The sequence below is a fragment of the Durotheca rogersii genome, assembly GCF_024521655.1.
Source record: "Durotheca rogersii strain YMJ 92031201 chromosome Unknown GGS23scaffold_5, whole genome shotgun sequence".
Taxonomy (NCBI): Eukaryota; Fungi; Ascomycota; class Sordariomycetes; order Xylariales; family Xylariaceae; genus Durotheca; species Durotheca rogersii.
Genome location: NW_026251236.1, coordinates 1337807 through 1362812, shown reverse-complemented (window position 1 = coordinate 1362812; position 25006 = coordinate 1337807). Strand labels below are relative to the sequence as shown.

Below are 25006 nucleotides of genomic sequence, written 5' to 3'. Positions count from 1 at the left end.
AATAGGTAGGGAACGCACCGATTGTTTCTCGTCTCCTCTCAAGTGACTCGGTTGGCGACCGCGGTGTAGGTCTTGAGCGACTTGAGCGCGTCCTGGTACTCCCGCTCCACGACCCGGACGTGCTGCTGCGAGCGCGGCGTTATCGAGCACTCGAACGGCAGCGGGCTGGAGTTGAAGCCGTCGGAGAAGGCGAATCTGCGCGAGACAAGCGTCGATTAGCAAGGCGTGGGGGGGGAGATAGGGACGCGCGAGGGCTTACATGTCGACGTCGACGTCCTTCCCGCTCGCGTCCTTAGCCGGCGCGACGTCGAACCCCCAGAGGATGCGCGCGATGTTCAGCTCCACCGAGGCGCTCCCCAGATGCATGCCCGGGCAGATGCGGCGGCCCCAGCCGAAGGCGCTGTGGCCGAAGGTGCCCGGGTACTGGCGCGGCTCCGTGAAGCGCTCCGGGCGAAACTCGTGCGGCTCGGGGAAGTCGGACTCGTTGAGGTGGACTGCGAAGCGGGCGTGTGCGTGTCAGAGCAGGGCGTAGGAAAGATACCTCCGGGGAGCGGGGGATAATGCAGGGAACTGGCTGCAAAACAAAAAAAAACTTACTGCTCCAGAGCGGCGCGATGATAGTGCTCCCCTTGGGGATGAACATCCCCTTGTATACGTCGTCGGCCGTGCTCGCGTGCGGCGTGCCGCCGAGCACGGCGATGGGCCTCCAGCGGAGCGTCTCCGAGGCGACGGCCTTGACGTACGGCATGAGAGGCAGGTCCTCGAAGGTAGGGAGCCGGTCTCTCCCGACGACGCGGTCGAGCTCGGCCTGGGCCTGGGGGATGAAGCGGGGGCCGAACCTGACGCACGCGAGGAGGAAGCTGGCAATCGAGCCGGACGACTGTTCGCGCGACACGTCAGTCAGCAGGGGAGGGGGGGGCGTTGGGGAGCCTGGTTAATCACTAAACGTACCGTCTCTACGCCGGCGCCGAACGGAGACCCGGCGGCGTAGGCAACCTCGAGATCGGGGATGCCCAGCTTGGCCTGCTCGTCGAGGCAGTGCTTCGCGAAACACTCGGGCAGCGTCCCCTTGGCCCGCCGCTCCCGCACCTCGTCCATGAGCTCCGTGTACAGCTGGATGTCCTTCTGCTTCTGCCGCAGCACCTCGGCCTTCCACGGCGCGAAGATGCTCGGGATGTACTTGAGCGCCGGGTAGCGCTCCACGGCGTACTTGCCGGGAATGCTGACGAGGGACGTTTAGAGAGGCAATGCGAATGTACGAAGAGGGGTGGAGAGAGGAGGGGGAATGGAGGGGAGGGCCAGGGGAGATGTGTACTCACTTAACCTGCGTCAGACGGTCCATCGACTCGGCATTGCGCCGCACGACGATGTCGGTTTCCACGTCCTCGACGCGTCGACCGTAGGTGACCACGACGATGACGGAAGCGGCGTAGCGCTCGAGATGCGTCCTGAACCGGGCAGGGCTCTGGACCAGGTCGTGCATGAGGACCTTGGACTCGAGGCTCTGGATGGGGCGGTAGGTCTCGCTCTGGCGCTGCATGAAGCCGCTGTGCAGGAGCTTGCGCCAGCGGCGCCAGAAGGGCGCGTAGGGCGCCATGAGGCCGCGCATGCCGCCGGACAGGAGCTCGCCGCCGACGATGAAGCGCGGCCGCGACGAGAACTTGGCCCCGCGCTTCTCCAGCAGGTCCCACGCCGCCTGCGCCGACCCCAGCACGATCGTCGGCGTCGGCCCCATCTGCAGGTACACCACGTCGCCGTACTGCTGGTTCAGCTCCCGGAACCAGATCCACGGCTTCGAGATGCCGGACTTGATCGCCTTGGGCCCCGGCGGCAGCCCCGAGCGGTGCGCGTGGAGTTTCCATTCTTGCATCAGCTGCGCTCGCCGGGTTAGTCGAGCTGCGCCCTTCCGCGCCTCCTCCTCTCTGCCGTCGCGGCGAGCGAGTTGGGTAGGTTGTTAGGGGTAGGGATAGGATAGCTTACCCTCGGGAACACCAACCCCAGATAGGAGAGGGCCACGGCGAAGCCTACGCTCGCCAGGATTGTGCTGATCATCGCGACGGTAGACAACTTGAGTGATCAAGCGAAGGGGTGTCGAATATGCATCGCAAAGGCGTTACAGGGGAGGGGGGGGGGGCAGGAAAGAGGCAATTATGCAGTCAGACCTCCCGTCGGTTGGAACTCTCTAAGAAATAGAAACCAAGGATAGTCGACACTCGGGGAGTGGTAGCTGTGCTGTGGCCAAACTGCCGATCTTGGCGAGGAGGCCCCATGTGGATATCTCATAACCCCCGGATCGGTATCCATATGGTGTCTGATGCGGAGTAGCACGTTTTTGGCACATGGGGCCGGCCTTTTTGTCTTCGCTAACACGACCCTGATCAAGCTACGGTGGTTAAGTGGATGATGGTCTGATGGGCCCTATCAACTGGAGGACATTAATGTACACCATCATTGTCAGGTCTGGGGCATACTCATAGGTCGATGCAAGTGTCCCAGGCTTGAGAGCTGCCCACGGGGAAGAAGAGAGGGGTGGAGAGACCTCGCTAGTTATCCTGGTCTCTCCTTTTCTTCCCCACGCCCCTCCCCACCCCCCCTTTCCCCCATCACTCTCCCTCTCTCTCTCTGCCCTCCGTCTCTCGCTCGGAGATTCTCTTCCTACTCCCCTCGGGATCTCGTCCTTAACCCCGAACACGCCCTGCTCTGGGCATGCCGACGCGCCCGCATGGGCCCCGACGACTACCTAGCGTGCAATAAGACATCCCGCTTCGCGTTTTGGGGTCATTTGGAGAAAATTTTCTGATCGCGGCTTCGGAGAGGAGGGGGGGATGGCTAGCTAGCAGAGAGAGGGCTGAAGGCTGACGAACACGGCTCCAAAGGGGGCGATCCAACCCGTGTCCGAACAGGAATGCCTGCGTATGCCCCGGCCCTTGGTTGTCCCGCAGGCCCCGGCGTCGCAGCCGCGTGCCTGGTCGTCGGGTGCTGACCCCAGTTTGTCTGGAGGTCTGGAGGCTGCTTCGTCGTGATGTCGCGGCGATACTTAAACCCAGCGAGTCTGGCCTCCCCCCTCGGGCTCCTTTGGCCAGGGATTCTCCATACTTCTCCGCACTTTTGCCCTCTGTCCTGTTACCTTGGCAAAGACAACTACCAACCATGCAGGGCAGGCTGTCGCTGAGCAAGCCGTTCTTGACCTCCCTATTCCTCGGGATAGGCGGGTTCCTCTATGGCTTGTAGGTGTTTTTTGCCTTGGTGCCGTATGATATTCTTGAGGGTTAGCTGACACGAACGATCTCAGTGATTCGGGCATCATTACGCCGACTCTGGCGCTCAAGAACTTCTTGGATTACTTCAACAGGCCCGATGCGCCTACGCGAGGCGCCATCGTATCCGTTTTCCAGGCAGGAGGTGCTTACCGATGTTCCTTTATTGGATTTTTTTAATGTCATTATATATGCTTACTTGACGGTTCAGCATGGCTTGGTAGCGCCTTGGTTGGCGTCACTAGTGACAAGTTCGGTCGACGGAAGGCGATTGCATTCGGATGTGTCTTTGGGGCCATCGGAGGAGCCCTCATGGCCGGTGCGGCTCATGTTGCTATGTGTAGGGATTCCCCGAAGGTGGCAGATTCTATGTCGCGTTTCTGACCATACTTCCAGTGATTCTCGGCCGTCTCTGTGTCGGCTTTGCCGTTGGAACTATTACCGGAGTGGCTCCTGTTTTCGGCGCTGAGATTGCGAAGGTGAGGGCATCCCCGGCCAGCGCGCGAGTGGAAGAGACTAACGGTGCGGTGGGCGGTAGACACACGAACGCGCAAAGATAACGGCAGCGAACCAAATGAGTAAGCATTACCTGCTCCCGCGAACTTGAGATGACACGTATGAGCATACTGATTGGATGTGTATTAAAGTGGTCGCTTGGGGATTCTTCGTCGCGCTATGGACGGGGGTAGGCGAAGGTCGATGGGATAATGTCAACCAATGGAGACTCGGCTTCGCGATTCAGGGAATCCCGGCGATCGTGCTCGGCGTAGGTGTGCTGTTCATTGGCGAATCTCCGCGCTGGCTTTGCTTGAAGGGCCGTCACGAAGAGGCTATGGCAGCCTTTCGAAACTACCACTACGACGGGACTAACGAGGAGTGGTGCGATTCCGAATTCGGCATCATCCAGGCCAACATCGCCGAAGAGAAGAGGGTTCAGGGCCGCCTCTCGTGGGCCGATCTTGTCAAGACTCCGCCGTTCCGGAAGCGCCTTTTCGTCGGATCCTTCGTCTGGGCTGCCGCCATGTTGTCGGGCATATCGTTCGTGCAGTACTACCAGACGGCCATCTATGCGACTCTCCAGTTCGACCAGAATGAGCAGTTGCTCGTCAGCGGCCTCTACGGCACCGTTGCCCCCGTCGCGTGTCTGGCGTCTCTCTTCTTCGTCGATCGCGTCGGCCGGAAGAAGATCCTCGTGGGAAGCTCTGCGCTACTGTTGGTTTGCTACATGATCATTACCATCATTGCTGCGGTCTATCCCGCAACGCCAGGTGTTCCTACGAATGTTGCTGCACAGCGAGGTCTCATCGCTTGCATTTTCGCTGTTTCGGCTAACTACTCGGCTCTGCTGGGCCCCATGACCTGGATTATCCCGTAGGTCCCTCCCTCGTCTATGCTACCCTCCGCTATCCTCTGCTAACCCGATTTTCCCAGCCCGGAGGTCTTCACTACAGAGCTGAGGGCCAAGGCGAATGCCGTCGTCCAGGTCATCCACTATTCCATCAGCTTGGTCATCACGCAATGCTCACCCATCGCACTGGCAGCCGTGGGCTGGAAATATTATGTATGTTGGGCTCTTCGCTTTTACGGCGCAACCGTGTTAATATAATCCTGCAGATCCTGTTTATCCTCACCAACGCACTCTGCACATTCGTATTTGCGTTCGCCTATCCGGAGACCAAGGGTAAGCACAGATATGTCTCTAGCTAATAAGATGCCAGATAACGGCTAACATTGCGTAGGCAAATCTTTGGAAGAAATAGACGAGCTCTTCGGCGACGTCAAGGTCGTCCACGAGACAGCGAGAAAGATGTCCGTCGATGAGGAGCACGCAGTGGATGCCTTGGAAGTTCACGCCGAGAAGTCCAGCACTCATACCAGATAATCGCCAAGTTATACATCACATTCATGGGTGTTGCACACTATTGATGGCCTTCAAAGATGCATAAACGAGCGTCTGCCCAGACTTATATACGAGCGACATACATGTAGAATAAACAAGACGTTAATATGAAACCCGAACATGACGCTAGTGTGTACGGCTCTGGGACCGCGGTCCCTCCGTCCCGCCTCTCTACGCCCGGTCTTAAAAAACGGGAAAACGGAGTGTAGTATTGGTCGATCGTATCCCCCCCCTCATATTACCACCCAAGGGAAATGAACGCGGAGAACGAGGCGTGTACTAGACGGATGCTTTGTTATGAGCATATCTCCTTGGACGGCTACCCAGCTAAGCCATCGATTCTAGTTCCCAGATCCGGCGAGCTTCGCAATCTCCCGTGCCGAAATGTACTTCCCAGGATTACTCTGCGTGATCTCTGCTAGTTGCCTTGCCTTCTTTCTCATCTTCAGGCTGTCGTCGCCGCCGTCTGCCGCCTTTAGAATAGCATCGCGCAGGCATTCAGATGTCCACTTCGGGCTCGTCTTCCGGCAGCCCCATACGCCGATGCCGACGTTCTCGGAAAGCTGGGCGAAGTTATACAGGTCCAGCCACTGCGGCAGGATTACGTGAGGGACGCCGGCACTATTTACGCGAGTTAGCTACGGCTTCGATAACCGAGGAAGGGGGTAGGGAGCTGTGATTAACGTCGAGAAGATATATAAGGCATGGTTTACTTGGCATCGACGTCGGCCAGTCTAGGGGACAGGGGAGCAAGGCGGATTCCGGATGCCATACCTTAACGCCTCGTGGTAGCAACCCGAGCCGCCGTGGTGGACCGAGGTGACGATATGTCCCGACTCCAAGAGCGCGGTCGGGTCAACCGATACCCAAGTCACTATCTTGACGCGGTTATTATCAATGAACGGCTGCAGTGGTTTTTTGAAATCGTCGCTGTAGATGGTTTTGTCGTCTCTCCCAACAGCGTCTGTTAACTTTCGAAACTTCCAAATGACCTGCACTTGTGTCGAGCTGAGCACTTCCGCAAGGGCCTTGGCCATCATCGCAGCTTGCTCTTCCGTGTACGTAAAGGCGGAGCCGAGGTTGATAAGTACGGTGGGCGCCCGAGCGAGCCAGGCAGCCAGGACTGGATCTTGCTCTGCCGCCGACCCCAGAGACAGCGTCATGGGCCCCGTACAGGTTACGTTGGGCGGGATCACGTCCACGGGTATAGAGGCTCCCGGCAGGGTTTGCGTTATCCACGGCGCGTCTGGGCTGCGTATCCCGAAGAATTCTATCGGGTTTTCGATACCCTTGGATCTGAGAAAAGCCTGCTTCGATTTTATGTCGGGCATAAGTATCATCGAATACATGTACCGGGTGTTGAGGTAGATATTTTCAATCAGTCTGCTCCACGGAACAGGGAATGGAATGCCCGAACCCAAACTTGTACGCATATTGTCAGCGAGAGGACGAGCATGAGCGAACGAATACCACCTCGTCCGAGATTGCGTTGTAGCTAGTATTGCAGCGGCTACACTCCCCTAGGCACTAATATGCCCTGATGAGGTTCCAGAGACTCTCCCCAGGAGTGTAGTGTAGCAAGCCCCTATCCCTTCTGATGCTTTGGAGATTAAATGTCAAAACGGTATGCTGTCCTTGCCTTTAAACATTGCCAGAGCCTCCCGGTAAAGTTACTCGGGGAATCGGGCGGTATGTGGGCTAGTCGCAACACAATCCCAGACGAAGCGGTCTTCAAAGCTCAACAGCGAATGGGGTTCCGAGGAGAGACTTACGCGGGATATTTCCAAATCATGGGGGCCCAAGGTTGGTCGGCCTGGAAGCTATCAATAAGCGTGTTGGGCGAAATGACGGCGTGCAACCGATTGAGGTCTCGGGTAGCGTCGACAGCAGGACGGAACATGCTGTCCAGCACCACAACGGCAGGATCCACGTCTCTTATAATCCTTTGCAACTTCTCGTAAATATCAAGAAATGTTTCGGCTGTCCAAGGGGCGAGATAAGACTGTATGTCTCTACACACGGCGCCGATCCCCGCAAAACCAGGTGGATGTTTGATTTCAGAGGCTATCTTCCCTGTAGCCGAAATGGCTTCGAAGTAAGTTATGGCGTCCACCAGGTGAAATTTGATTTCGTTCGAGTTGAAAGTCTTCTTGGCATACGAGGAAATACGTTGGACCTTAGGAGCTAGCGGTGCGAAGGAGGCGAAGTGCACCTGGATGTGTGGGTGTCGTTCCAACAGCGCCTGAGCGGTGGCAGCGTGAACATTGGAGAGACCGGGCTCGCTATTGACTAGAAACAGAGCGGTGTTGTTTTTGCCAATGATTGGGGGTGGCCTCTCGGAGGGAGAGCGCGATGCCGTCCCCAGGAGCAGCGCTACTCCCACGATAAATATCGAGCCGGCGAACAACAACAGCCTCTGCCCCATGGCAGCGAAGTATTGCTAACGTCGAAGGTGAAAAGAGGAGAAATACGGGTTGTGTGGTAATAGATCGGATATCAATGCAGCCCGCCAGACTTGGGGTCTCGGGATAGTTCATGCTATAAGGAAAGGTATATCACCGCCTATTATGATTAGGGGGCACATGGCTTACAAGAGGAGAGTAGAGACAGAAGGACGCCGTCTGGTGTCGGCCACTCGGGGATATTTATTCCCAGGAACTTACTATCATAAAAATAAGGCCTCGTAAATGCGATCTAAAGACCTGCTGCCAGCGTGTGCGTGCTCGTTAATAGCAGCAGAGGTAGTGTAACAATGTCGGTTCTTACCGAGGACAGACAATCAAGGCGTTGCGTTGCAGTGCATGGTTAGGCATCAGTATATGACAAGGACGTAACGAGGAACCAGCGTAGCTCTAATACACCCCCCTCTAACCGTGGAAAGTAGATAGTATTAGACTGCAGGACCGTTTCACACTCTTGTTTCTCCTACCTGTGGGATAGATTCGAAGCCCACGGGACCCTACAAGACTGCCGTATAATAGAGGTCATAGTAACGCTCTGCAGCTAAATATCTGTGGCGTGGGTATTACGGCTGGGAAATCCGGGTGCATCGACTTGATTTACCTATGACTGGAGGAAGAATGCTGCCTGGTTGAAAATAGCGCATGCGTGGATATGCTAATGTATGTCGCAGATTGCATCCTGACTCACCTCCGCCCCTATCGTCTGGCCGGAGGGCCGATGAACTCGGTGCAATCCCTTGAAGTTGCACAGACCGGCACAACTTGGTTCTTAAGCGCTAATATTCAACTTCAGACGCGACGGTATCTACCGGGCAGAATGCTGCTGACAGGGGTTCTACTGCCGGTCGGTAGTGGAAACAGCATTGGACCTAGAGTCTTTGATGCTATCTTGCACCGCTCCCTCAACGAGTTGCTATTCCTAAGATTCTATCAACTAGATCACTCTCGGCAGTGCTCCAAACATGTGAAAATTTCGGAAATATCTAACCGGTTTATGCCTCTCCAATATCGGATCCGAAGATCGGCTACTCTTATGAACATGATTCTGTCCAAACGTTGGGGGAGGGGGCCCGGGTTAGGATGCGGCCCCTCCCTTTCTGACCACCCTCTCCCTCCCTCTCTCCACACTGCGCTTGTTTCAACGATGCAGGCCGTCACATAACGTAGCATTTTTTTCCCTTATACGTTACTGCGTAGTAGATAAATCCTCGTAGAATTCTGAGGTAATTATTACACATCCCTGTTGCGTTGGGCACAACGCAAGCGACGGTGTAGTATTGTAGTATTGGCACACCCACTTGACTTACACCAACCACACTTGAAGAAACAGATGAGGGGGGTTGGATGTTCAACACGGCCTGTGCACAAGCTTAAGAGATTGAAGAATGGCTAGTTAAACAGGAAGTCGATTTATCTCGTCGAGCTTTTTGCACGTGGAGATATCTCATGGTGCCGCCAACTGCCTACCCAACTTTCCCATGCCAAGAACCTGTTTCTTTCACATTCCAAGTAGGTACCTAGGTATTATATGAAGACTTTTCATCCCTACCAGCTAGCACATAATTCACAGTAGGTATATATAAGAATCCAACAGAAAGTTCCGTGTATCTGATTTTCTTGCTAAAAGGCGTCTGTTTCCGGGTTGGCGGTAGGCCGATGGCCTTGCCCCGAATCTGGCCCACGACTGAGGCATACCTAGGGAAAGTGGTTAAGGGCAAGGGGCCAAAACCGACCTGACTCCGATGGGCTACTCCAGATCCTCACCTCGCAAGGCTCTCCACCACCGTGATTGCCTCACGAGCTCGCCCTCCTCGCCGCCGACGATGAACCACCACTTCTGGAGATACCACTCCTTCGCCTCCCAGCTCCTCACATCCCACGGTGTCCCCGTCCCCACCCCAGTCGTCCCCCCGCGGCTACGTGCCGCACCACCCCAGCAGATCAAGCCGTTGATAGAATCGTAGAAGAATTCGTCCTCGTCGATGCTCCCGATGCTCCTGATCAGATTGGCCCGCACGCTGGGGAACGGCAGGATGTCGATGTAAGGATGGTGGCTGACGGTGATCTGCTCGCTGCACGGACGCAGGTCGGGCTTGAGGGTCCGGAAGATGCCCTGCACGGACTGCACGAGGCTGCTGCTCGGGTCGGCGCCGTAGTCGGCGTCGCGGAAGAACGGCGACACCGAGTCGTCCGAGTAGCACATGTCGACCGAGATGCCGATTGCTAGGCAGTTCCGTCGCATCGCCTCCAAGCTGCAGAGCTTGTCTACGCGGAGCATGTTGGCGTAGGGGTCAGAAAAGAAGTTGACTGTTTCCAATGTTCGGCTCGCAGGACCGCCACGCACGCCCGCTAGGTCTGCCGCTGTCGGGGTCGGGATGTGCGGCACCTCGCATCCGCAGTCAAAGAACCGGATGCTCCAAATTTCGCTGGCGAAGCCGTCGTTGGTAATGTCGGGAGCGTGCCACCGCCATGTGGATGCTAACCCGGGCCCTACAGTCTCATGGCCATGGTCACCTGAGGTGGTTGTAGTGGGGGGCCCCGAGCGGCTATCCGTGTGAGGTACGACATCGCCGCTGGTATTATGCCCTGGCAAGGGATGGGGTGGCGGTTCTACTGACTGGCAGATCATGTCTTGCCATGGCTCGTGGCTGTGAGCGTCCTGGCGGTGTCTCGAGCCCACATCAGACGCAGAAGCGATGGCACTAGCTAGGTTCTCGAGCTCGAGGATACGCTGCCGCCGTTTTTGCCCTTTCTCCATCAATACCGGGCGCGGGAGAGCAGCAAGAGCAGCAAGGACGAGGACTGCTCACTATATTTCTGCTGTGCCCTTTGGTTCTGCTGCCGCCTCTTCTCCGGATCCCGACGGGCTTCCTTGGCCTTCGACTTTCCCCGTTCGGGTTTCCTGCCGGCAGAGCCTGCATCATCGGTTGTCGGCTGTGGCTCGATACTTGACTGACGCATTCCGTACCGCTGGTATGAAATTGCGAGATACTGGCTGACGTCCGCCGCGAAACCCGAAGCCAGAAAACAAGGAGGGTTTATATCGTTTAGCGGCCAGCTCGAGTGGCTGATATCAGCCATAGTCGCTCTAACCCGCATCGGGCAATGGCTTATCCTCGGATGCTGTAAGCATTGTCGTCCCGGCACGTGGCCACCGTCTGTTGACACTTGTCAATACACATAGCCACCTGTCGACATCTGTGACTACGCCGTCTTTCGACACAGCTACTAGGCAACTAATCGGCCGTGGACTGTATATTGTGCCCCTGGAGCTTCTCATCTTCATGGCTGCGCAGGCGAAGAAGAGGGTATCCCTTAATCTTGTCTTGCCGGACCGGCTACCCGCCAGCAAAACACGTGCATATAAATCAGCCTACCCCCCAGGGCGCAAGAAGATAGGTAGGTAAGTAGGTAGGTATACCAACCGAACTCCTGATCGCTCCCACATATCTCCATCAGTACCTAGTTGTCCCATCTGCTCTTCAATAGCAGTTCGTTTACGCCAACCACAAGCCACCATGCGCATCTTCGTCACCGGTGCCTCCGGCTTCATCGGAAAATCGGTCACCAAAGAGCTCCTCGGCGCAGGCCACACCGTCTTAGGCCTCGCTCGCTCCGACGAGGCGGCCGCGGCCCTGACTGCTCTTGGAGCCGACGTTAAGAGGGGTTCCCTCTACGACTTAAACGCCCTCAAGCAGGGGGCTGCTGCGTCTGATGGCGTGATCCACCTGGCGTTTGTTCACGATTTCGCCGACTTCGCCCAGAGCTGTCAAACCGACCAAGAAGCTATCCGGGCTATGGGTGACGTGCTCGCCGGGTCGAGCCGCCCTCTGATAATCACCTCAGCGACTATGGTGCTTCCCCACGGCCGTGTCGGGACAGAAGACGACTCCTACGACCCCTTATGGCCCAAGTCCGCCGCTCGTGGGCAGTCGGAGACGTTGGCCAAGAGTCTGGCTTCCGAGGGGATCCGCACAGCAGTCATGCGGCTCGCACCGGTGAGTCACGGCGACGGTGACCACATGTTTATGCCCGCCCTGATCGCCACGGCGCGTGAGAAAGGCGCCTCGGCCTACGTCGGCGACGGCCTGAACCGCTGGCCTGCGGTCCACTATTTGGACACGGCCGTTGCCTATCGATTGGCTTTAGAAAAGGCCCGCCCCGGCTCCGTATTCCACGTCGTGGCAGAGGATGTCAGGATGAAGGACATTGCGGCAGTTATTGGCGAGAAACTTAGCCTCCCAGTCGAGTCGAAGTCCAAGGAGGAAGCCCAGGCGCACTTTGGTCCGTTTCTCGGCCCCCTTGTTAGTGTGGATAACCCTACCTCGAACAGGAAGACTCGGGAAGTTCTGGACTGGCACCTTCGAGAGCGTACGCTCCTGGCTGATCTTCGAGATGGGAAATACTTCGAGGCGTGATCTATCTGGCAGAAAGGATCCCCAAAAAGAAAAATTCGCATCAATCCCGGACAAGTTATGGTGGCTAGGTTATTATATTTACAGTGTATCATAATCTAGACGTAGTACGAGCGTGAATTACTATTACACTGATTTTGTCCGTTGACCTTGATATGTTGAACGCAGGGCGACTGATATTACCCATTTATTACCGCTTCAAAACTTGATGATTTGGACTGGATGGGAGATCCCGCTCGGCCTATTTACGTGAGTTCCTTACCTTGATCCTAATAGTGCCCGGCACTTTCCTAAGACATGAAGTCTGAGTGCGCATCTAGGATGGACCCGCCGATGATCTCGTATGGCGCCTTGGGATATCTCACGCCAGCACGCGGCCAGTCTCGAGATTCGGCAGGATACTGGCCCCAGATCCACAGGTGGGGGTTTTTACCGCCGATGATACCCCGTTCATCGTCATTCATCAGCCTAACCGGCTTGCCATCTACGTCGTTGTCCTCGCAGATGAGGTACAGATGGCCTTGCAGGTTACAGATATCCTGGGATGACCCCATCCGTATGGTGATGTGAAAGTCATCGTGGCACATGATTCTGGCGTCGTTGGTTCGCCCAATCGTGCTGAAAGAATGTACTCTGGACCTGTGAGGAAAGTTAGCAACTCTGTCTCTCAACAAATCGTGATAGGTTACTTACATGATCCATGCGTGCGAGAGGCCGCATTCCGTTGTTAGTTTCTTAACCAGGGCCTCAACAGCTCGAAAATATGCCTCGCTCCTCTCGCGATTAAAATAGAGCCATATTACCTATAAAACCGAAATGTCAGCCACGAGTATGCACAATCTTGCTTGGATAAGGGTAACTTACCTTTGGGTCTTTCACAGTCCCGGAACCGCGGGTTCTCTTCGACCTTTTAATCCGGCCCTGAACTTCGGGATCATGTCTCCCACCTCCCCCAAGCCTCATTCCCCTAACCCAAATGACATCGCGGCTTTTGGAATTTCGGCCAGGCATCGTACGTTTAAGACTACGGGACAGGTGGTTTCTCTAGACTGTCTTGGTGTTTGTTCGCCGCTATATTAGCAATATAATGATTTAAATTTCGAATACCTTCTCTTCGATCCTCAGTATATATGATGGGTTCTCCAACAACAATTATACAGTTCTACAACACAAAGGACCCATTGTGTTCTATTAAAAGATAATCCAACAATCCCCTTGAAGAATAAAGCAAGTCATCTTTATAATCAGGTGAACGTAGACAAAGCCAATTGCTCAATGGGTCAAAGGATTTCCCCTGTCTTGTACGAACCAAAATCCCCAAAGCATGCTGCGTTTTCTAGTATCAGCTCTTCTTTAAATCGGATAACGAAATGACTGGTCATAAAGCCAAAAAAAAAAGGTATTATTAGATGTCACGTAGCTAGTTACAAGCAACGTGTTGGTAGACGGGTTGCGCGTGGGGCAAGTGGGCAAGTGGGTGATGTTAGGAACGAGGTAAACTTGATTACCTATCTAGTGAAAAGGAATAGATGAGAATATGGAGATAGTTAGCTTGGATATATATCTGACCTGCGTTGCGTATGTTATACGTCCCGTTGCTGTCCCTGTAAGAGGAGCTCTTGGCCAGTGAGCCACCCGAGGCGTAGGTATACGTAACGCAAGAACAACGTAAGAACATCTAGCTCCTCAAACCTGCCCAGAGCTCACCTTTTCGAGAGGGGTTTACCGTTCGTTGCTAGTCTCCACCAGAGACGACACAGCCACATATTTCTAGGGACGAGATGCGTAATACCGCCCTGTTGCCTAGTTCGGGCAGCGCCGGGGTTGTCAACACGTAAAAGACCTTATTAAAAGGGGAGGACCGATCATAGAGTGCAGATTTCTAAGCGGTGCCCAACACAGCTTCATTACTGAGGCGAATGCGTCAAATGAGGAAACACAGTTGTCTACTTTTTCATTCATAATATTGTCACGGGGAAGCCAGTCTTAGGGTTGACGGAAATATCCATTTATAAACTGCCTTGCCGTTTTTCTTTACATTATTATGTAGGTTGAGATTAGACTCCAAATGTTACAATGGTATCCCAGTAGTATCAACACGGCCCGCCACGTCTACTCCCGGCACCATATCTAGTTGCGTTCCGACATCGTGAGATGCATTCTTGCTAGAAATGCACTAGCTACAACCATACCCGCTATCGCGGACAATGCCACTGCCGTTCCGAGCGAACTACTAGCCATACCGTTGCGGATAGCTCCCGCGATCGTAGTGTTCCCTCGGGTTCCGCTCACCCAGGGATGGGCAAGGATCTCGTCGAATTTGATGCGGTCGTCCGGGTCGTATCTTAACATCCTCCGGAGCAGATCCGCGAATTCGAGCACTTCCTCTCGGGAGTAGCGATACTGGAGAGGTTCTTCGTCTTCGGGCCCATTTGCGCCCCAGTAGATCTTGTCTCTCCCCAGATCCGCCTCGAACGGGTCGGAGTATTCCGTCCCCTGCACCAGCCGTTCTCTCGCCCGCTGGACCTTCTCCGATATCGTGTTCTCTGGCTGGAGATCCTCTTTGCGAGGGCGCTCCCGCTGAGGGGGCTGGGGCTTCGGCCCGTCCGCATCTCGCTTCGATCTCCCCCTGATCTCGGTCATCATCTCTGCGAGCGCCGTCGCGTATGCTCGAGGGAGCATGCCTATGTAAATCTCGACCTCCTTCATCACTGCGCAGCCTCCGCTGGCCAATATCGGGTCGAATAGGGGGGAACCCGTCCGGACCTCGTATATCGTGCATGCCAGGGACCAGATGTCGCAGTTCTCAATCGACACACCAGCTCTGTCAAAGATCAGTTCCGGGGCCGCGTACGCATCCGGAATGCCCGTCGACTTCGGGGGTCTATCGACCAGGAACGCCTCGCCAAAATCCACAACCGCTATCGAAGCTGCAGACATATCCTCGCACCAGGACGTCACCACAGGTGCTACACTATACTCAGGCGCTCTGAGACCGGCCGGTTCTCCGGACTCGGTATTAATCGTGTAACATTGAGGTTCTCCCATCAGCTCATAGATCTGGTCGTCGTTCAGATGATCGAGATCACCCTCGATCTTCATCAGGATATTACCCGGTCTGAAGTCTCCATGGCATATCCCACGGGACCGCATGAAGCTCGAGGCTTTGATGATCTGCCGGCATACGTTTCTGGTGTCTGTGGTGGTCTGCTCCTTGAGGTCGTCCTGCCACTCGCGCCATTCCGAGACCGTCGACCCCAGTATCGGCATCACCAGGCATAAGTGACGGCCGTTGGGGCCGTCGAGCCAGAATTGGTCCAGGGGCATCGCGATGTGGTTTTGCTCGAGTTCCTCGGGGGTGCACCGGGCACGGAGGTGGTCGATCATCCTCTGCTCATTGCCTCGCGATGAATAATCAGCTGTCAGTATCTTGACCGCCCTCCATTTGCCGAGGGTTATATCGCGGCAGAGCCAGACGATCCCGCACCCGCCATTTCCAAGCTTGTGGACCACCCTGAACCGCACGTCGATGATGTCGTCGAGATGGACGGGATGGTGTCCGCCCGGGTTGTACAGCTGAATGTTCTCAAGTCTGTCATCAAAAGGTATGTACTCGTACTCGATTTTGTCTCCAGATGCGAGCGGCGAGCTGTCCCACGTCTTGGAGAATGGGGAAGTTAACTCCATCTTGCTAGCCGTATTATCTGATCTTGTCTGGCAAGAAGTCCGTGTCTAAGTTCTCAGCAAGCAAGGTGGTGGCGGTGGTATTGTAAGTGATATTGTACTGCACGGTTCTCTGGTTAGGTGCCGAACAGTTGCCGAGGAAGAGAGCCTTTCCGGTTTGCATATTATATACACGGAGCCCTTTATTTCGACATGTTCACTGAAAGAAAGCTGATGGGAGGATTCACTGTCATAACAAAGGACGCGCGTTGCTACATGTCCTAGAAACATTAACCTTCACACAATGCATCTGGGAGTCTCCTTTGTTCCCTAACAAGGTTTGTTATAGTTTCAATATGATGACTACAATCGCTATGTGCGCTTGGCTTATGTTTAGTTAATCGAAGAGTGAATGGTATTATTGGCGACCCTACATGGGGAATTGTTGCGGAGAAAACTGTCAACTCGTAGTCTCGGGCAAAGAAATCGTGAACTTGCCCTAGGCAAGATGAGCAGGGCTACGACATATTGAATATTGCTCGACAGAGTAATCAATAAGTATTTGATGGATATGTGCTCACTTCTGCCCCTGCCTATCGATAGCCGACATGTCTCACGATAGTATCCTTGATACTTCTATGTCCTAATACCTAGGTATTTCTTAGCCCGACCAACCAGCCATGGTAGGAGACTTTGCTCTTTCCAGCTTAAGGAGAGTCGAAAGCGACCGTGGAAATGTAGCCAAATATAACATGACACCTATTCCTCCACGAGTCCGAACTTGGTTGCAATGCTTTGGGTTGCTCAATGCAGTTGAAAATAGCCTTCGGAGGGGACGAGGTGCAACCAGATCACACCAGTCACGGATATGGCTACGTATATTATATGTGCGCAACACATCTGACTTCTATATATAGGAGTGTGGTTTCGCGACTACGTCGATGGTGGCGTGGGTAACGCTGCACCGTGCCAGCGCGATGACATACCTAGGCATTATACGCAATATATTATGCTCACCGATGCGCATAGCCAACCCTAAATGCATCTGTCGTTTTGGCGGGAAAGGTCAATTAAGCTATAGGATAATTCCCTGCCATCGAACACTGAATTCCCCCTTGTAGGCACATGTTAGCGAGGTTGAGCGTCGATTTTGCGGCTGCCGTGGGGTAGGAAATTCGCCATAATATTACTCGTGAGTCGTAGGTAATACCAGTAACTAGTCCTAGAAACTCGCCGCATCCTCGAAAGCAACGTTGCGACGTCGAAATAGCGACAAGCGCACGCCAGTCGACGGCAGCAGCCTACGAGAGAGGGCGCCCAGCACCTGCAGACACAACGGACCGATTTGCACGAGGGAGCTGTCGACCGTCAACTTATAATCGTGGCCAACGCTCGCCGGCGGCGCGGCCCAGGCCCCCGGTGCGACTGTCGTGGCAGAGCCACGGTCGAAAATGAGCAAGCCTCCTCTGTAGATAGCAGAGGCGGGCGTATGCAAGAGCGGACGAATCATGGTGAGGAACGGCGGTACGCGGCGGACGACACTGCGGATAGGTATATCGCGCACCACGGCAGCGCGGCCGCCCCCCCTATGGCCGTGACCCGGGTCGTGGGCGCGTAATACATGCCTACGGGTCGCGAGCGACAATAGCAACGGGGGCCCCGTGTTGGGGAGACAGGGGGGAGGGGAATGCGACGATGGCCTAGGAGACGCGACACGAACCGGGTAGGTATTATGACTGACGATGTGACACCCCAGAACGCCATCCTGACAGTACGATACGACAGCTTAATTTACCGTCGGGTCTGGAATCCAAGCCACCATGTTCCACCGGCCGCCGTCCACGCATGGCAAGTCCCATTCCACCCGACGCCACTCGAGGATCGCTGTCGCAGTCTCTTATGTAAGCTAGGCTCCTTTCCGCCGTGTTCGCAGGACAGTGGCGTGCTGATATTGCAAGGGGGACGCGCTGGCGGGCGAGGGGATTTCGGAGACGAGTGCGACGAGAGGCTACGTGGGCGGGATGTGGAGGTAGGTAATTGGGGAGACTTGAGGTGCGGCTTGCGAACTGGTGTGAATAAGGGGGGTTTAGAGGCAGGGGAAAAGGGGCACTGCTAAATCCCCTTCAGCGCCCAGGTTCTTTCGTCCTCAGTAGGCACGTCATAATCTCCCTCCTGTTGGTACCACCGCACGTCGATGTTGACACTGCATTCCTGATCCGCCCGCATTCCGAAGCCTCTCGATACACTACACGGCCCCTGCTACGCCACCCCAACGACGCCGATGCTGCTGCTGCTACGGCTGCGCGGACCAGTTCACGAGCGCAGTCTCGAGGGAGCTGCCCCGTTAGGCTTCGCTCTGCGTGCCTCGTGGGCCGTCCACGCATGTGTCCGCGGGTTCTATCTCCCTACGTAGTCGTGCAGTCGGGTGCGAAGGTAGCATCTGCCGGGACAAGCCGAGAACCCTTTCCCTGGTTCCCAGCAGGAATCGCTCCGCGTCCTCCCAACACCGGTATCTCGATGCCTCGGGTGACATGCAGCCTATATTGCAGCTGTCCCGGTAACTCATGCCGCAACTAGCCACGATCCTGCGTTCGATAGTCTCCTCGCAGCTGCGAGCCTATTGCGGGAAGAGGTCGGGACGATCTGCATCCATGTCGTGGTTGCATGGGACTATACAATAGTTGAGCACGGTATGTCACCTACCTGATATGTCCTTCGCACTCTAGGGCCTCAAATCTTACCGTCATGTCCCTATAGCCACAGGCATGTTGTCGTGAGACGGCACATCTCAGGTGTGTCTTGGCACAGCGTGTGGCTTCTTCTTCCTCCACCATCAGGCGGTCACCGGTGTCTCTCATCTTCTACATGTAATCAGGCGCGAGATGGCATCACGCCGTAAGTATCGGTCAGGTCGAGTCGGATTTTCGTACGTAAGGGCCGTCGTTGGAGTCCGCCGCCGATGAGATCGCCTTGACACCTCCGCAGAAAGCTGCCGCCATTTGAGATCCAGGGCGAGCGGGAGCCCAGTGATTCGCATATCCCGGCCGTCACATGAGGTTATGCATCGCCGCATGGCGCTCTTCATGTACCTATGGCCCAACTAGTTAGGTGCAAGTCGACGACACGTTAGAAGCGATCATACGTAGGTAGCATTCGGCAATACTACCTACGGGGCGCACGACTATTCCCCCTTCGACAATGGCTTGCTCACCTACATCCCCTCCCCCCTCCCCCGGCGCCGTGGTTTGGCGATGCCCTCACACACGTAGCCGGCGGCGGACAGCGACTCGCAGCGACTCGCGGCCTTGCCGTCGAGTCAGTTGACACGCGCGCGCGACGGCTGGCACGGCGACGACATTGGGATGGAACATTTGGCGCGGCGGCGCACGACGGCGGCGCGACGCTGGCATGCCAGCGACGCCCCGCGCGCCGGATGACCGCGAAGGACGAGAGCTGACCCGCCCGAACGCTCTGCACGCGCGATGCGCCCAACGCGGGGGCGCCACGCGACGTGTGCCCAGCAGCAGCAGCAGCAGCACGCAGCACACGCCCTCCTTATGACCTGTTGGCCGCCGACGCGCAGCAGCGCCAGCGCCCCGCCAGCCGGCGAATCACGACGCCGCCGCCGCCTGATGCATGTCATATTTCCAGCAGCCCCCGGCTCTCCTCCCCCTCCCCCCTCCCCCCCCTTCTTCCCGCCCCACCTCGCTCACCCATCTCATCTCCTAGCTCGTCGCATCGAGAAACCAGAGATGTTGCAGCCCAGGCCGGGAGAGAGCGTGCGCGCGCGAGAGAGAGAGAGAGAGAGCGAGAGAGTCCTATAGTAGATCGGGGCGCGCCCGAAACGCGACATCTCTGAAGCCCGCCTGGTGCTGTGCACGTTAGGCGTACTGTTTCAGATCACACTTCTTGTCGAGCAATAATACCTAACTTGTCTGAATGCTCGTTACGGAGTGTATGAGTATAGCCCGTGCTGGGGGCGGTGGGCAGAGGAATGCAGCGTCGGATCGGGGCCAGCTACAGCTGGCTTGGGAGGGGGAAAATTGTGCGACATTGGTCTCTGCCCTCTCCTCTACGTGCCCTTCCTTGGGCGCTCCTTTTCTTTGTTTTACTGCTGTTTCTTTTTCGTCTTCTGCGTTGTCTCTCTTATTCCTCATCCCCTGACGATCGCGTAGCCGCGTAGTTAGTAGGTATGTTGTATTATTATTATTGCCATCCCTCCCTGTGTCGGAAATCTTCTAGAACGCGCCTCTGCGATGCCCGGCACGACATGCAGCACCCGCTGTCGCCTCCCTTCCCCCCCCCTCCCCTACACCCCTCCACCCCTTTATTGCACCCGATAGCCAGGGCGGAAAATAGCTGCTGCTGCTTGCTACCCGGGGCGGTGGATCGCGTCCGAGAGATCCCGCTTCTCCGGCACAGGCACAGCCCCCCCCCTCCACCCCCCTCTTGCCGCCCTCCATCGAGGGACGGGGGCCAGCGCCATGCAGGCGATGAAGAAGCGCCTCGACGGGCCAAATTAAGAGCAACCCTATAGTCTCACCGTCCCCCGCTTGCCATTCCACTAGCTATGCCGTACGACGGGGATGCTAGGCCCCCTTCGTTCTCTCTCTCGCCTGTCCAACGTCAGCCCGCGACCACGAACACCGCGCACATCATGTCCCTTCTTCCTACGTAGACGTGTTTCTAGGGGCCAAGAGGGGGGGAGGAGGGGGAGGGGGAGAAGGGGGAGGGGGAGAAGGGGGGGGGGGGGCAGGCCTGATCACACAGCTTTTCTCGCCTAGTCACCAGGGCCGTCCGTCACTGAACCTGGTTTTCACAGGAGGCCGACCCTTTTCTGGGGTGTTACCGTCCCCTTGGCAAACCCACCTCAGCAGGCACAGGGACGCGAACGGCCAATGGCACGCGGGATCGGTATTCGTGGCGGAGAATTACACGATACCAGCGAGACGGCATCACCCGTCCAGGACAAGGCTCCGCAGGTCAGCCGTGGTTGGGTCGAGAAATCCGAGGATGCCCATTGCCGAGCGAGCGAAGCTGATAGCGGGCTGCTACCTATGTGGTGTCGTGTGCGGTGCACGGGAGGGAGGAGCAGAGAGAGCCAGCCGATACGTTGACGTAAGGGCGGGATATAATATGCCGTTCTATTGATACGGGTCGGCATCTGCCTCGTGCTACTATATAAGGAAGCACTACTCGACACTATGGCTTGCTAGTGATCTTGTTTACATATTTGTGGTCCTGCCATCTAAGACAGTTATTGGCGTCGGAATTCCGGTGCCCTCCCGCTTAGTTGGTTCATAAGGAGGCCGTCCTCGAGCCCCATCCTCTGGCCTCCCGTCACCTCCTCCTAAGCCAGCCAACATGTCCTTGCTACGCACACTCATCACCTGCTTGAACATAGCCTGTCTCGTGTCGGCCAGCCCGATAGGCGACGTCAGGCATGGACTCGGCTGGCGAGCCGCCAGCAACTTGCAGCACGCACCCGTCACCCGACGCGACGACACAGTACGCTTCCCCGATATCGACGCTTCCTTCGTGGTAGGGTCGAGCGAGAGCAGGCTGGCCGACGGAGGAACTTACCCTCGTCTCGCTCGGCTCGACGACGGCGGCATCCTCGCCATCTCGACGCTATGGGTCAGCGAAACCGAAAGGGCGCTGAAGATCTCGCGGAGTAACGACGAGGGCAGGACCTTTTCTCCGATCGGCGAGGTCGCCAGGGGCACGGGCAACGTCGATAACGGGTTCCTCATCCAGCTACCGTCCGGGACCGTGCTGGCCGCCTTCCGTAACCACGATGTTAGCGACGACGGCATCCTGACGTACTTCCGCATCACCGTCTGCCACAGCCAGGACGGCGGGCGGTCGTGGACCTTCCTGTCGCAGGCGGCCGAGCAGCCCGCGCGGGGGGCCGGCTACAACGGGTTGTGGGAGCCGTTCGTGCGGATCGCTCGAGATGGCAGCATCCAGTTGACGTACTCGGGAGAACTCAGCCAATCCAACCAGGAGACGTTCCGTGTCGTGTCTCGCGACGAAGGGAGGACGTGGACGGCGCCAACCAACCTCAGGCTGCACGCCGAGGACCGGAATTTCCGCGACGGCATGCAGGGCATCGTCTCCGTCCGAGATGTCGAGAGTGACGAGGACGTATTGGTCATGGTGTTTGAGGTCCGGGAGCGCGACTTCTTCTACCTCGCAACCGTGACCTCCCACGACGACGGCAACACCTGGGGCTCTAGAGAGGTCATCTATCGCCCGAATGGGCGCAACGCTGGCGCGCCCCAGATCGCTTCTGTCGGCAATCACCTGGCTGTCGTGTTTATGACGGACGAGGACACCGCTGCTGGTGACATAGCCTGGCCCAACAGAGCCGACATCAAGATGATCTTTTCGACCGAGCTTCGAGACGGAACCCTTACGTGGTCCACGGATTCGGCCTTACTTTCGGACTCAAGTTCTTATTGGCCTGGCATTTTTCAATTGGGAACCGACGATGTTATTGCCGTCTACGAGCGAGCCAACGTGCCTCTTGGCAGGAGGATATCGTCGGCCTGAATAGGAGGGATAGGTCGAGAATAAGCTTAATAGGATAAGAGCGTGGCGGAATTCTCGAAAGACCCACGGGTCGGAGTAACGACTAATACTGAAGATATCCCCTTATTGTTTTTTGTTTAATGTATCCCTAGCACCGTGCAGGGAGATCTCCAGACCTGGATGTATATAAGCTACACCTGACACAGATGGGATGGCACTTAGCATTGCGATTTGGACATTCGGAATCACTTGGACGAAATTGTATCCAGTTGCTCGTCGTTCCTCGTCGTTCATATGGATAGCCTTAAGCTGATCACTCAGTGATGTCTTTACTAATCTTGTATTTGGCGACTCGTATCCGTAGCGTAGGGGTGTCACCATAGCGTGAACAGCGTTGGGTTCCATCCCATCGCTAGCGATTGCAGTTTTAGAGCACGGGCAGTCGCGCCGGCCCTCTTTTTGTGAGATGTCCCCGTGTCGATCCTGGCAGATACCTAGTCTGAACTCGACGCCTAGCCCGATTCTCGGGTCACGTTCGACCCGAGGTAAGAAATGACGGGAGACTTCGAGAGATCTGTCGATATCAGGCGGATTGACGTCGTAGAGGGAGCAGAATTAAGCAGCAATACGCTGTGTGGGCATGGCATACGTTATGAGACAGAGCGGGTTCATTGAGCTGCGTATCTATTTCCTAGTGATATTCTGGTGGAGGAACGGTTATGATCCAACTCATAGTTCATTCGACTCCGCCGCGACATCTACATTTCCGTCAGCATCGTTATGGCCGTCATCCGTACACACGGGTGTATTCTCCTAGAATTTACCGGCGAATTTTCGCACCCACTTCTTCACGAATCTCGCTATCTGCTGCTGGGCGTCCGCTACAGGTGGGGGCGGGAAGTCGGGCGTCGTCTCGTTGGGGAAGACGCCGTTCTCATCCCAGTGGTGGACCGCGTCCTAACGACGCTCGGTTAGCACGTAGCGCTCTTCCTATCGAGTGGGGATTTGGGGGGGTATGCTTACATCGATCAAGATGAAAGGCTCGCTTAGGGTGTTCGGCCTGTCGGGTAGCCCAAGAGCGTGAACACCAGCGGCCCGCCAAGGATCCCACTCGCCATCGATGAATGCGAGCCTGGGGTAGCTGATGTAGAACCCGCCAAGCCTATTGATGTGTTCCACGTTGGCCGGCTCTGTGATGTTGAAGGCAGCTCGGCAGACGATAGACGAGTATTCGACATCGATCGTACGGGAGATCAAAGGTAACTGATCCTCAGGAACACCGCTTCCGGTCTGGAGATAACCCCACCTAGACATGGCATGAGTACGCGCGAAGTAGATAACGAAGTGTGAAGATGATGGATGGTTGGACTTACTCCGTGCAGACCTGATATTGCCACAGGCGCCAGCTCTGTCGAATATCATCCCGCGCGTAGAATTCCGGGTCGTTCGTAGAGAAGCAAGCGTCCTGCGAACCTCTGCATTGAGAAACGGAGGTGAGGTTGACGTAGCCGATGTAGTTCAGAAGCCGATTCGCTAAAACGTCGAGTTCATCGCCGTAGCCGCCGACCGTAATGAGTTCCTCGACCGATGCCCTCCGCGCCTCAGTAGCGGGGTAGAGCACCGAATCCGAAGAGACGTTTCCGCAGTAGAGGAAGAAGGAATTGCTGCTCACGGACGGATCCCAGTTCAGGCTCTGCAGCCCATAGATGCCCCCGTTTATGGCGCTGGCGAAGTCGCCGTCGTAGGTGACGTTAGGCAAGCCAAAGGCGGTCTTGAGCTTTCCCACGTAATCTGAACCGGCCTTTCCGATAAGGATGTTGTCGATGACGTGGGTGAGCTTCTGCGTCGTTTCGACGCACGCCGGAGGCCCGTATACGGCGGCAGCCTCAAAGTACTTCCAGTAATCCCAGATCGCTTCGGGAACTCCGGAAGACGAGATGGCACCGTAGAACACCTCCGGATACAAGACCCGCAGAAAGGCTACGAAAGAACCCGCGTAGCTCCCGCCGTACGCGATCCAAGGAGTAGTTTTGGGGCTCAGGTCCACATCCTCTAGGCCGGCGAATTTGACATTCTGAGCGAAGTAAGCCGTGTCGGCGAGGGCCTGATCCGTCGTTAAGAACCGCAGGCTCTCGGTGCTGAAGTCGGGCACGGGAATGCTTGTTCCGTAGTACCTATGCTCCAGAATGACTCCTAGCCCCCCGGTCGCCTTCGCAAGCTGGTACACTATGCCCTTCTGCAAGAAAGGTAGGCGACCGACGCCGCTCGTCTCCCCGCTAGCGAGGACAATTACCGGACCCCCGGGCTTGTAGAACTGAGCATCGAACCAATACCGCTGATCAAACGTGCCGTTGGAGTGCGGTTCATACTTCGATTCGTTGTGGAAGTGGTCGATCGGCGTCGAGAGATTGTACTCAGGGTACAGGGCCTGAAGTTCGAGCTGCCTCGCGCTGAGGCCGCCGTGCGCACCTATAGTCTGGATCTATCGTGATCCGACTTCGTTGTCAGCACGCGGCCCTCGGAAACTGTGAAATGCCACGACAACGCCCACGAATGGTTACGTACTTGTTTGGCCAGCTCGCTGATGGGCAGCGGGTGCCTCTGAATAGCTCCAGCGGATGAGACGAGAGCTAAGAGGCCCGCGGCGGTGCTATATCGAACCATTGTAACGGTAACGAAGCGTCAGAAGCTAATGGCTAAGAATGCCTCAAGGAGGTCCGACGAACAACAAGCGAGGCATAGTTGATACTAGGGCCTGAGAAAGCAGGATAGACA

The 25006-nt window shown here is 56.1% G+C and overlaps 9 protein-coding genes across 9 annotated transcripts; 3 read left to right on the top strand and 6 right to left on the bottom strand.

Annotated features, from left to right (window-relative positions):
- Positions 1–38: 38 nt before the first annotated feature.
- GGS23DRAFT_618350 (cytochrome P450) lies at positions 39–2746 on the bottom strand (the record flags this gene model as incomplete). Its single annotated transcript, XM_051520929.1, has 6 exons — positions 1981–2746; positions 1320–1873; positions 952–1222; positions 598–880; positions 260–494; positions 39–195 (listed from the first exon to the last, which is right to left on the bottom strand). Exons 1-6 carry the CDS (start codon positions 2050–2052, stop codon positions 39–41), a joined length of 1572 nt encoding a protein of 523 aa, XP_051374025.1. The 5' UTR covers positions 2053–2746.
- Positions 2522–5340, top strand: GGS23DRAFT_421492 (general substrate transporter). Its single transcript, XM_051513766.1, has 9 exons — positions 2522–3227; positions 3293–3402; positions 3469–3597; positions 3654–3736; positions 3796–3835; positions 3905–4628; positions 4689–4818; positions 4872–4938; positions 4997–5340. Exons 1-9 carry the CDS (start codon positions 3151–3153, stop codon positions 5137–5139), a joined length of 1503 nt encoding a protein of 500 aa, XP_051374024.1. The 5' UTR covers positions 2522–3150; the 3' UTR covers positions 5140–5340.
- On the bottom strand, positions 5260–8185 carry GGS23DRAFT_421379 (uncharacterized protein). Its single transcript, XM_051513765.1, has 5 exons — positions 7821–8185; positions 6930–7719; positions 5932–6579; positions 5438–5778; positions 5260–5328 (listed from the first exon to the last, which is right to left on the bottom strand). The coding sequence occupies exons 2-4, from the start codon at positions 7580–7582 to the stop codon at positions 5499–5501; spliced, it is 1581 nt and encodes a 526-aa protein (XP_051374023.1). The 5' UTR covers positions 7583–7719; positions 7821–8185; the 3' UTR covers positions 5260–5328; positions 5438–5498.
- A 773-nt stretch (positions 8186–8958) lies between these two features.
- GGS23DRAFT_558673 (uncharacterized protein) lies at positions 8959–10744 on the bottom strand. Its single transcript, XM_051515766.1, has 3 exons — positions 10430–10744; positions 9247–10367; positions 8959–9188 (listed from the first exon to the last, which is right to left on the bottom strand). Exons 1-2 carry the CDS (start codon positions 10716–10718, stop codon positions 9367–9369), a joined length of 1290 nt encoding a protein of 429 aa, XP_051374022.1. The 5' UTR covers positions 10719–10744; the 3' UTR covers positions 8959–9188; positions 9247–9366.
- Positions 10669–12182, top strand: GGS23DRAFT_421234 (NAD(P)-binding protein). Its single transcript, XM_051513764.1, has 2 exons — positions 10669–10744; positions 10804–12182. Exon 2 carries the CDS (start codon positions 11138–11140, stop codon positions 12035–12037), a length of 900 nt encoding a protein of 299 aa, XP_051374021.1. The 5' UTR covers positions 10669–10744; positions 10804–11137; the 3' UTR covers positions 12038–12182.
- A 50-nt stretch (positions 12183–12232) lies between these two features.
- Positions 12233–13045, bottom strand: GGS23DRAFT_594850 (uncharacterized protein; the record flags this gene model as incomplete). The annotated part of the gene is made up of 4 exons (XM_051518225.1): positions 12233–12275; positions 12332–12673; positions 12728–12837; positions 12899–13045. The coding sequence occupies 4 exons, from the start codon at positions 13043–13045 to the stop codon at positions 12233–12235; spliced, it is 642 nt and encodes a 213-aa protein (XP_051374020.1).
- Positions 13046–14146: 1101 nt separating this feature from the next.
- GGS23DRAFT_618341 (kinase-like protein) lies at positions 14147–15721 on the bottom strand (the record flags this gene model as incomplete). The annotated part of the gene is made up of 2 exons (XM_051520928.1): positions 14147–14164; positions 14327–15721. The coding sequence occupies 2 exons, from the start codon at positions 15719–15721 to the stop codon at positions 14147–14149; spliced, it is 1413 nt and encodes a 470-aa protein (XP_051374019.1).
- Positions 15722–20961: 5240 nt separating this feature from the next.
- Positions 20962–22648, top strand: GGS23DRAFT_420949 (glycoside hydrolase family 93 protein). Its single transcript, XM_051513761.1, has one exon. It carries the CDS (start codon positions 21062–21064, stop codon positions 22250–22252), a length of 1191 nt encoding a protein of 396 aa, XP_051374018.1. The 5' UTR covers positions 20962–21061; the 3' UTR covers positions 22253–22648.
- A 396-nt stretch (positions 22649–23044) lies between these two features.
- GGS23DRAFT_618328 (peptidase S28) lies at positions 23045–24895 on the bottom strand (the record flags this gene model as incomplete). Its single annotated transcript, XM_051520927.1, has 4 exons — positions 23045–23188; positions 23255–23537; positions 23605–24700; positions 24793–24895. The coding sequence occupies 4 exons, from the start codon at positions 24893–24895 to the stop codon at positions 23045–23047; spliced, it is 1626 nt and encodes a 541-aa protein (XP_051374017.1).
- Between the last annotated feature and the right edge of the window lie 111 nt (positions 24896–25006).

Bases quoted from the DNA above. Each gene is read 5' to 3' on its own strand.
- GGS23DRAFT_421492 (XM_051513766.1), top strand. From the start codon at position 3,151: ATGCAGGGCAGGCTGTCGCTGAGCAAGCCGTTCTTGACCTCCCTATTC. The intron at 3,403-3,468 runs GTGCTTACCGAT...TTGACGGTTCAG, and splicing joins ATCCGTTTTCCAGGCAGGAG to CATGGCTTGGTAGCGCCTTG. The intron at 4,939-4,996 runs GTAAGCACAGAT...AACATTGCGTAG, and splicing joins CGCCTATCCGGAGACCAAGG to GCAAATCTTTGGAAGAAATA.
- GGS23DRAFT_421379 (XM_051513765.1), bottom strand. From the start codon at position 7,582: ATGGGGCAGAGGCTGTTGTTGTTCGCCGGCTCGATATTTATCGTGGGA. The intron at 6,580-6,929 runs GTAAGTCTCTCC...TATGCGTACAAG, and splicing joins ATGATTTGGAAATATCCCGC to TTTGGGTTCGGGCATTCCAT. The intron at 5,779-5,931 runs GTATGGCATCCG...TCGCGTAAATAG, and splicing joins TGCTACCACGAGGCGTTAAG to TGCCGGCGTCCCTCACGTAA.
- GGS23DRAFT_558673 (XM_051515766.1), bottom strand. From the start codon at position 10,718: ATGCGGGTTAGAGCGACTATGGCTGATATCAGCCACTCGAGCTGGCCG. The intron at 10,368-10,429 runs GTGAGCAGTCCT...TGATGGAGAAAG, and splicing joins AAGGGCACAGCAGAAATATA to GGCAAAAACGGCGGCAGCGT.
- GGS23DRAFT_421234 (XM_051513764.1), top strand. From the start codon at position 11,138: ATGCGCATCTTCGTCACCGGTGCCTCCGGCTTCATCGGAAAATCGGTC.
- GGS23DRAFT_420949 (XM_051513761.1), top strand. From the start codon at position 21,062: ATGTCCTTGCTACGCACACTCATCACCTGCTTGAACATAGCCTGTCTC.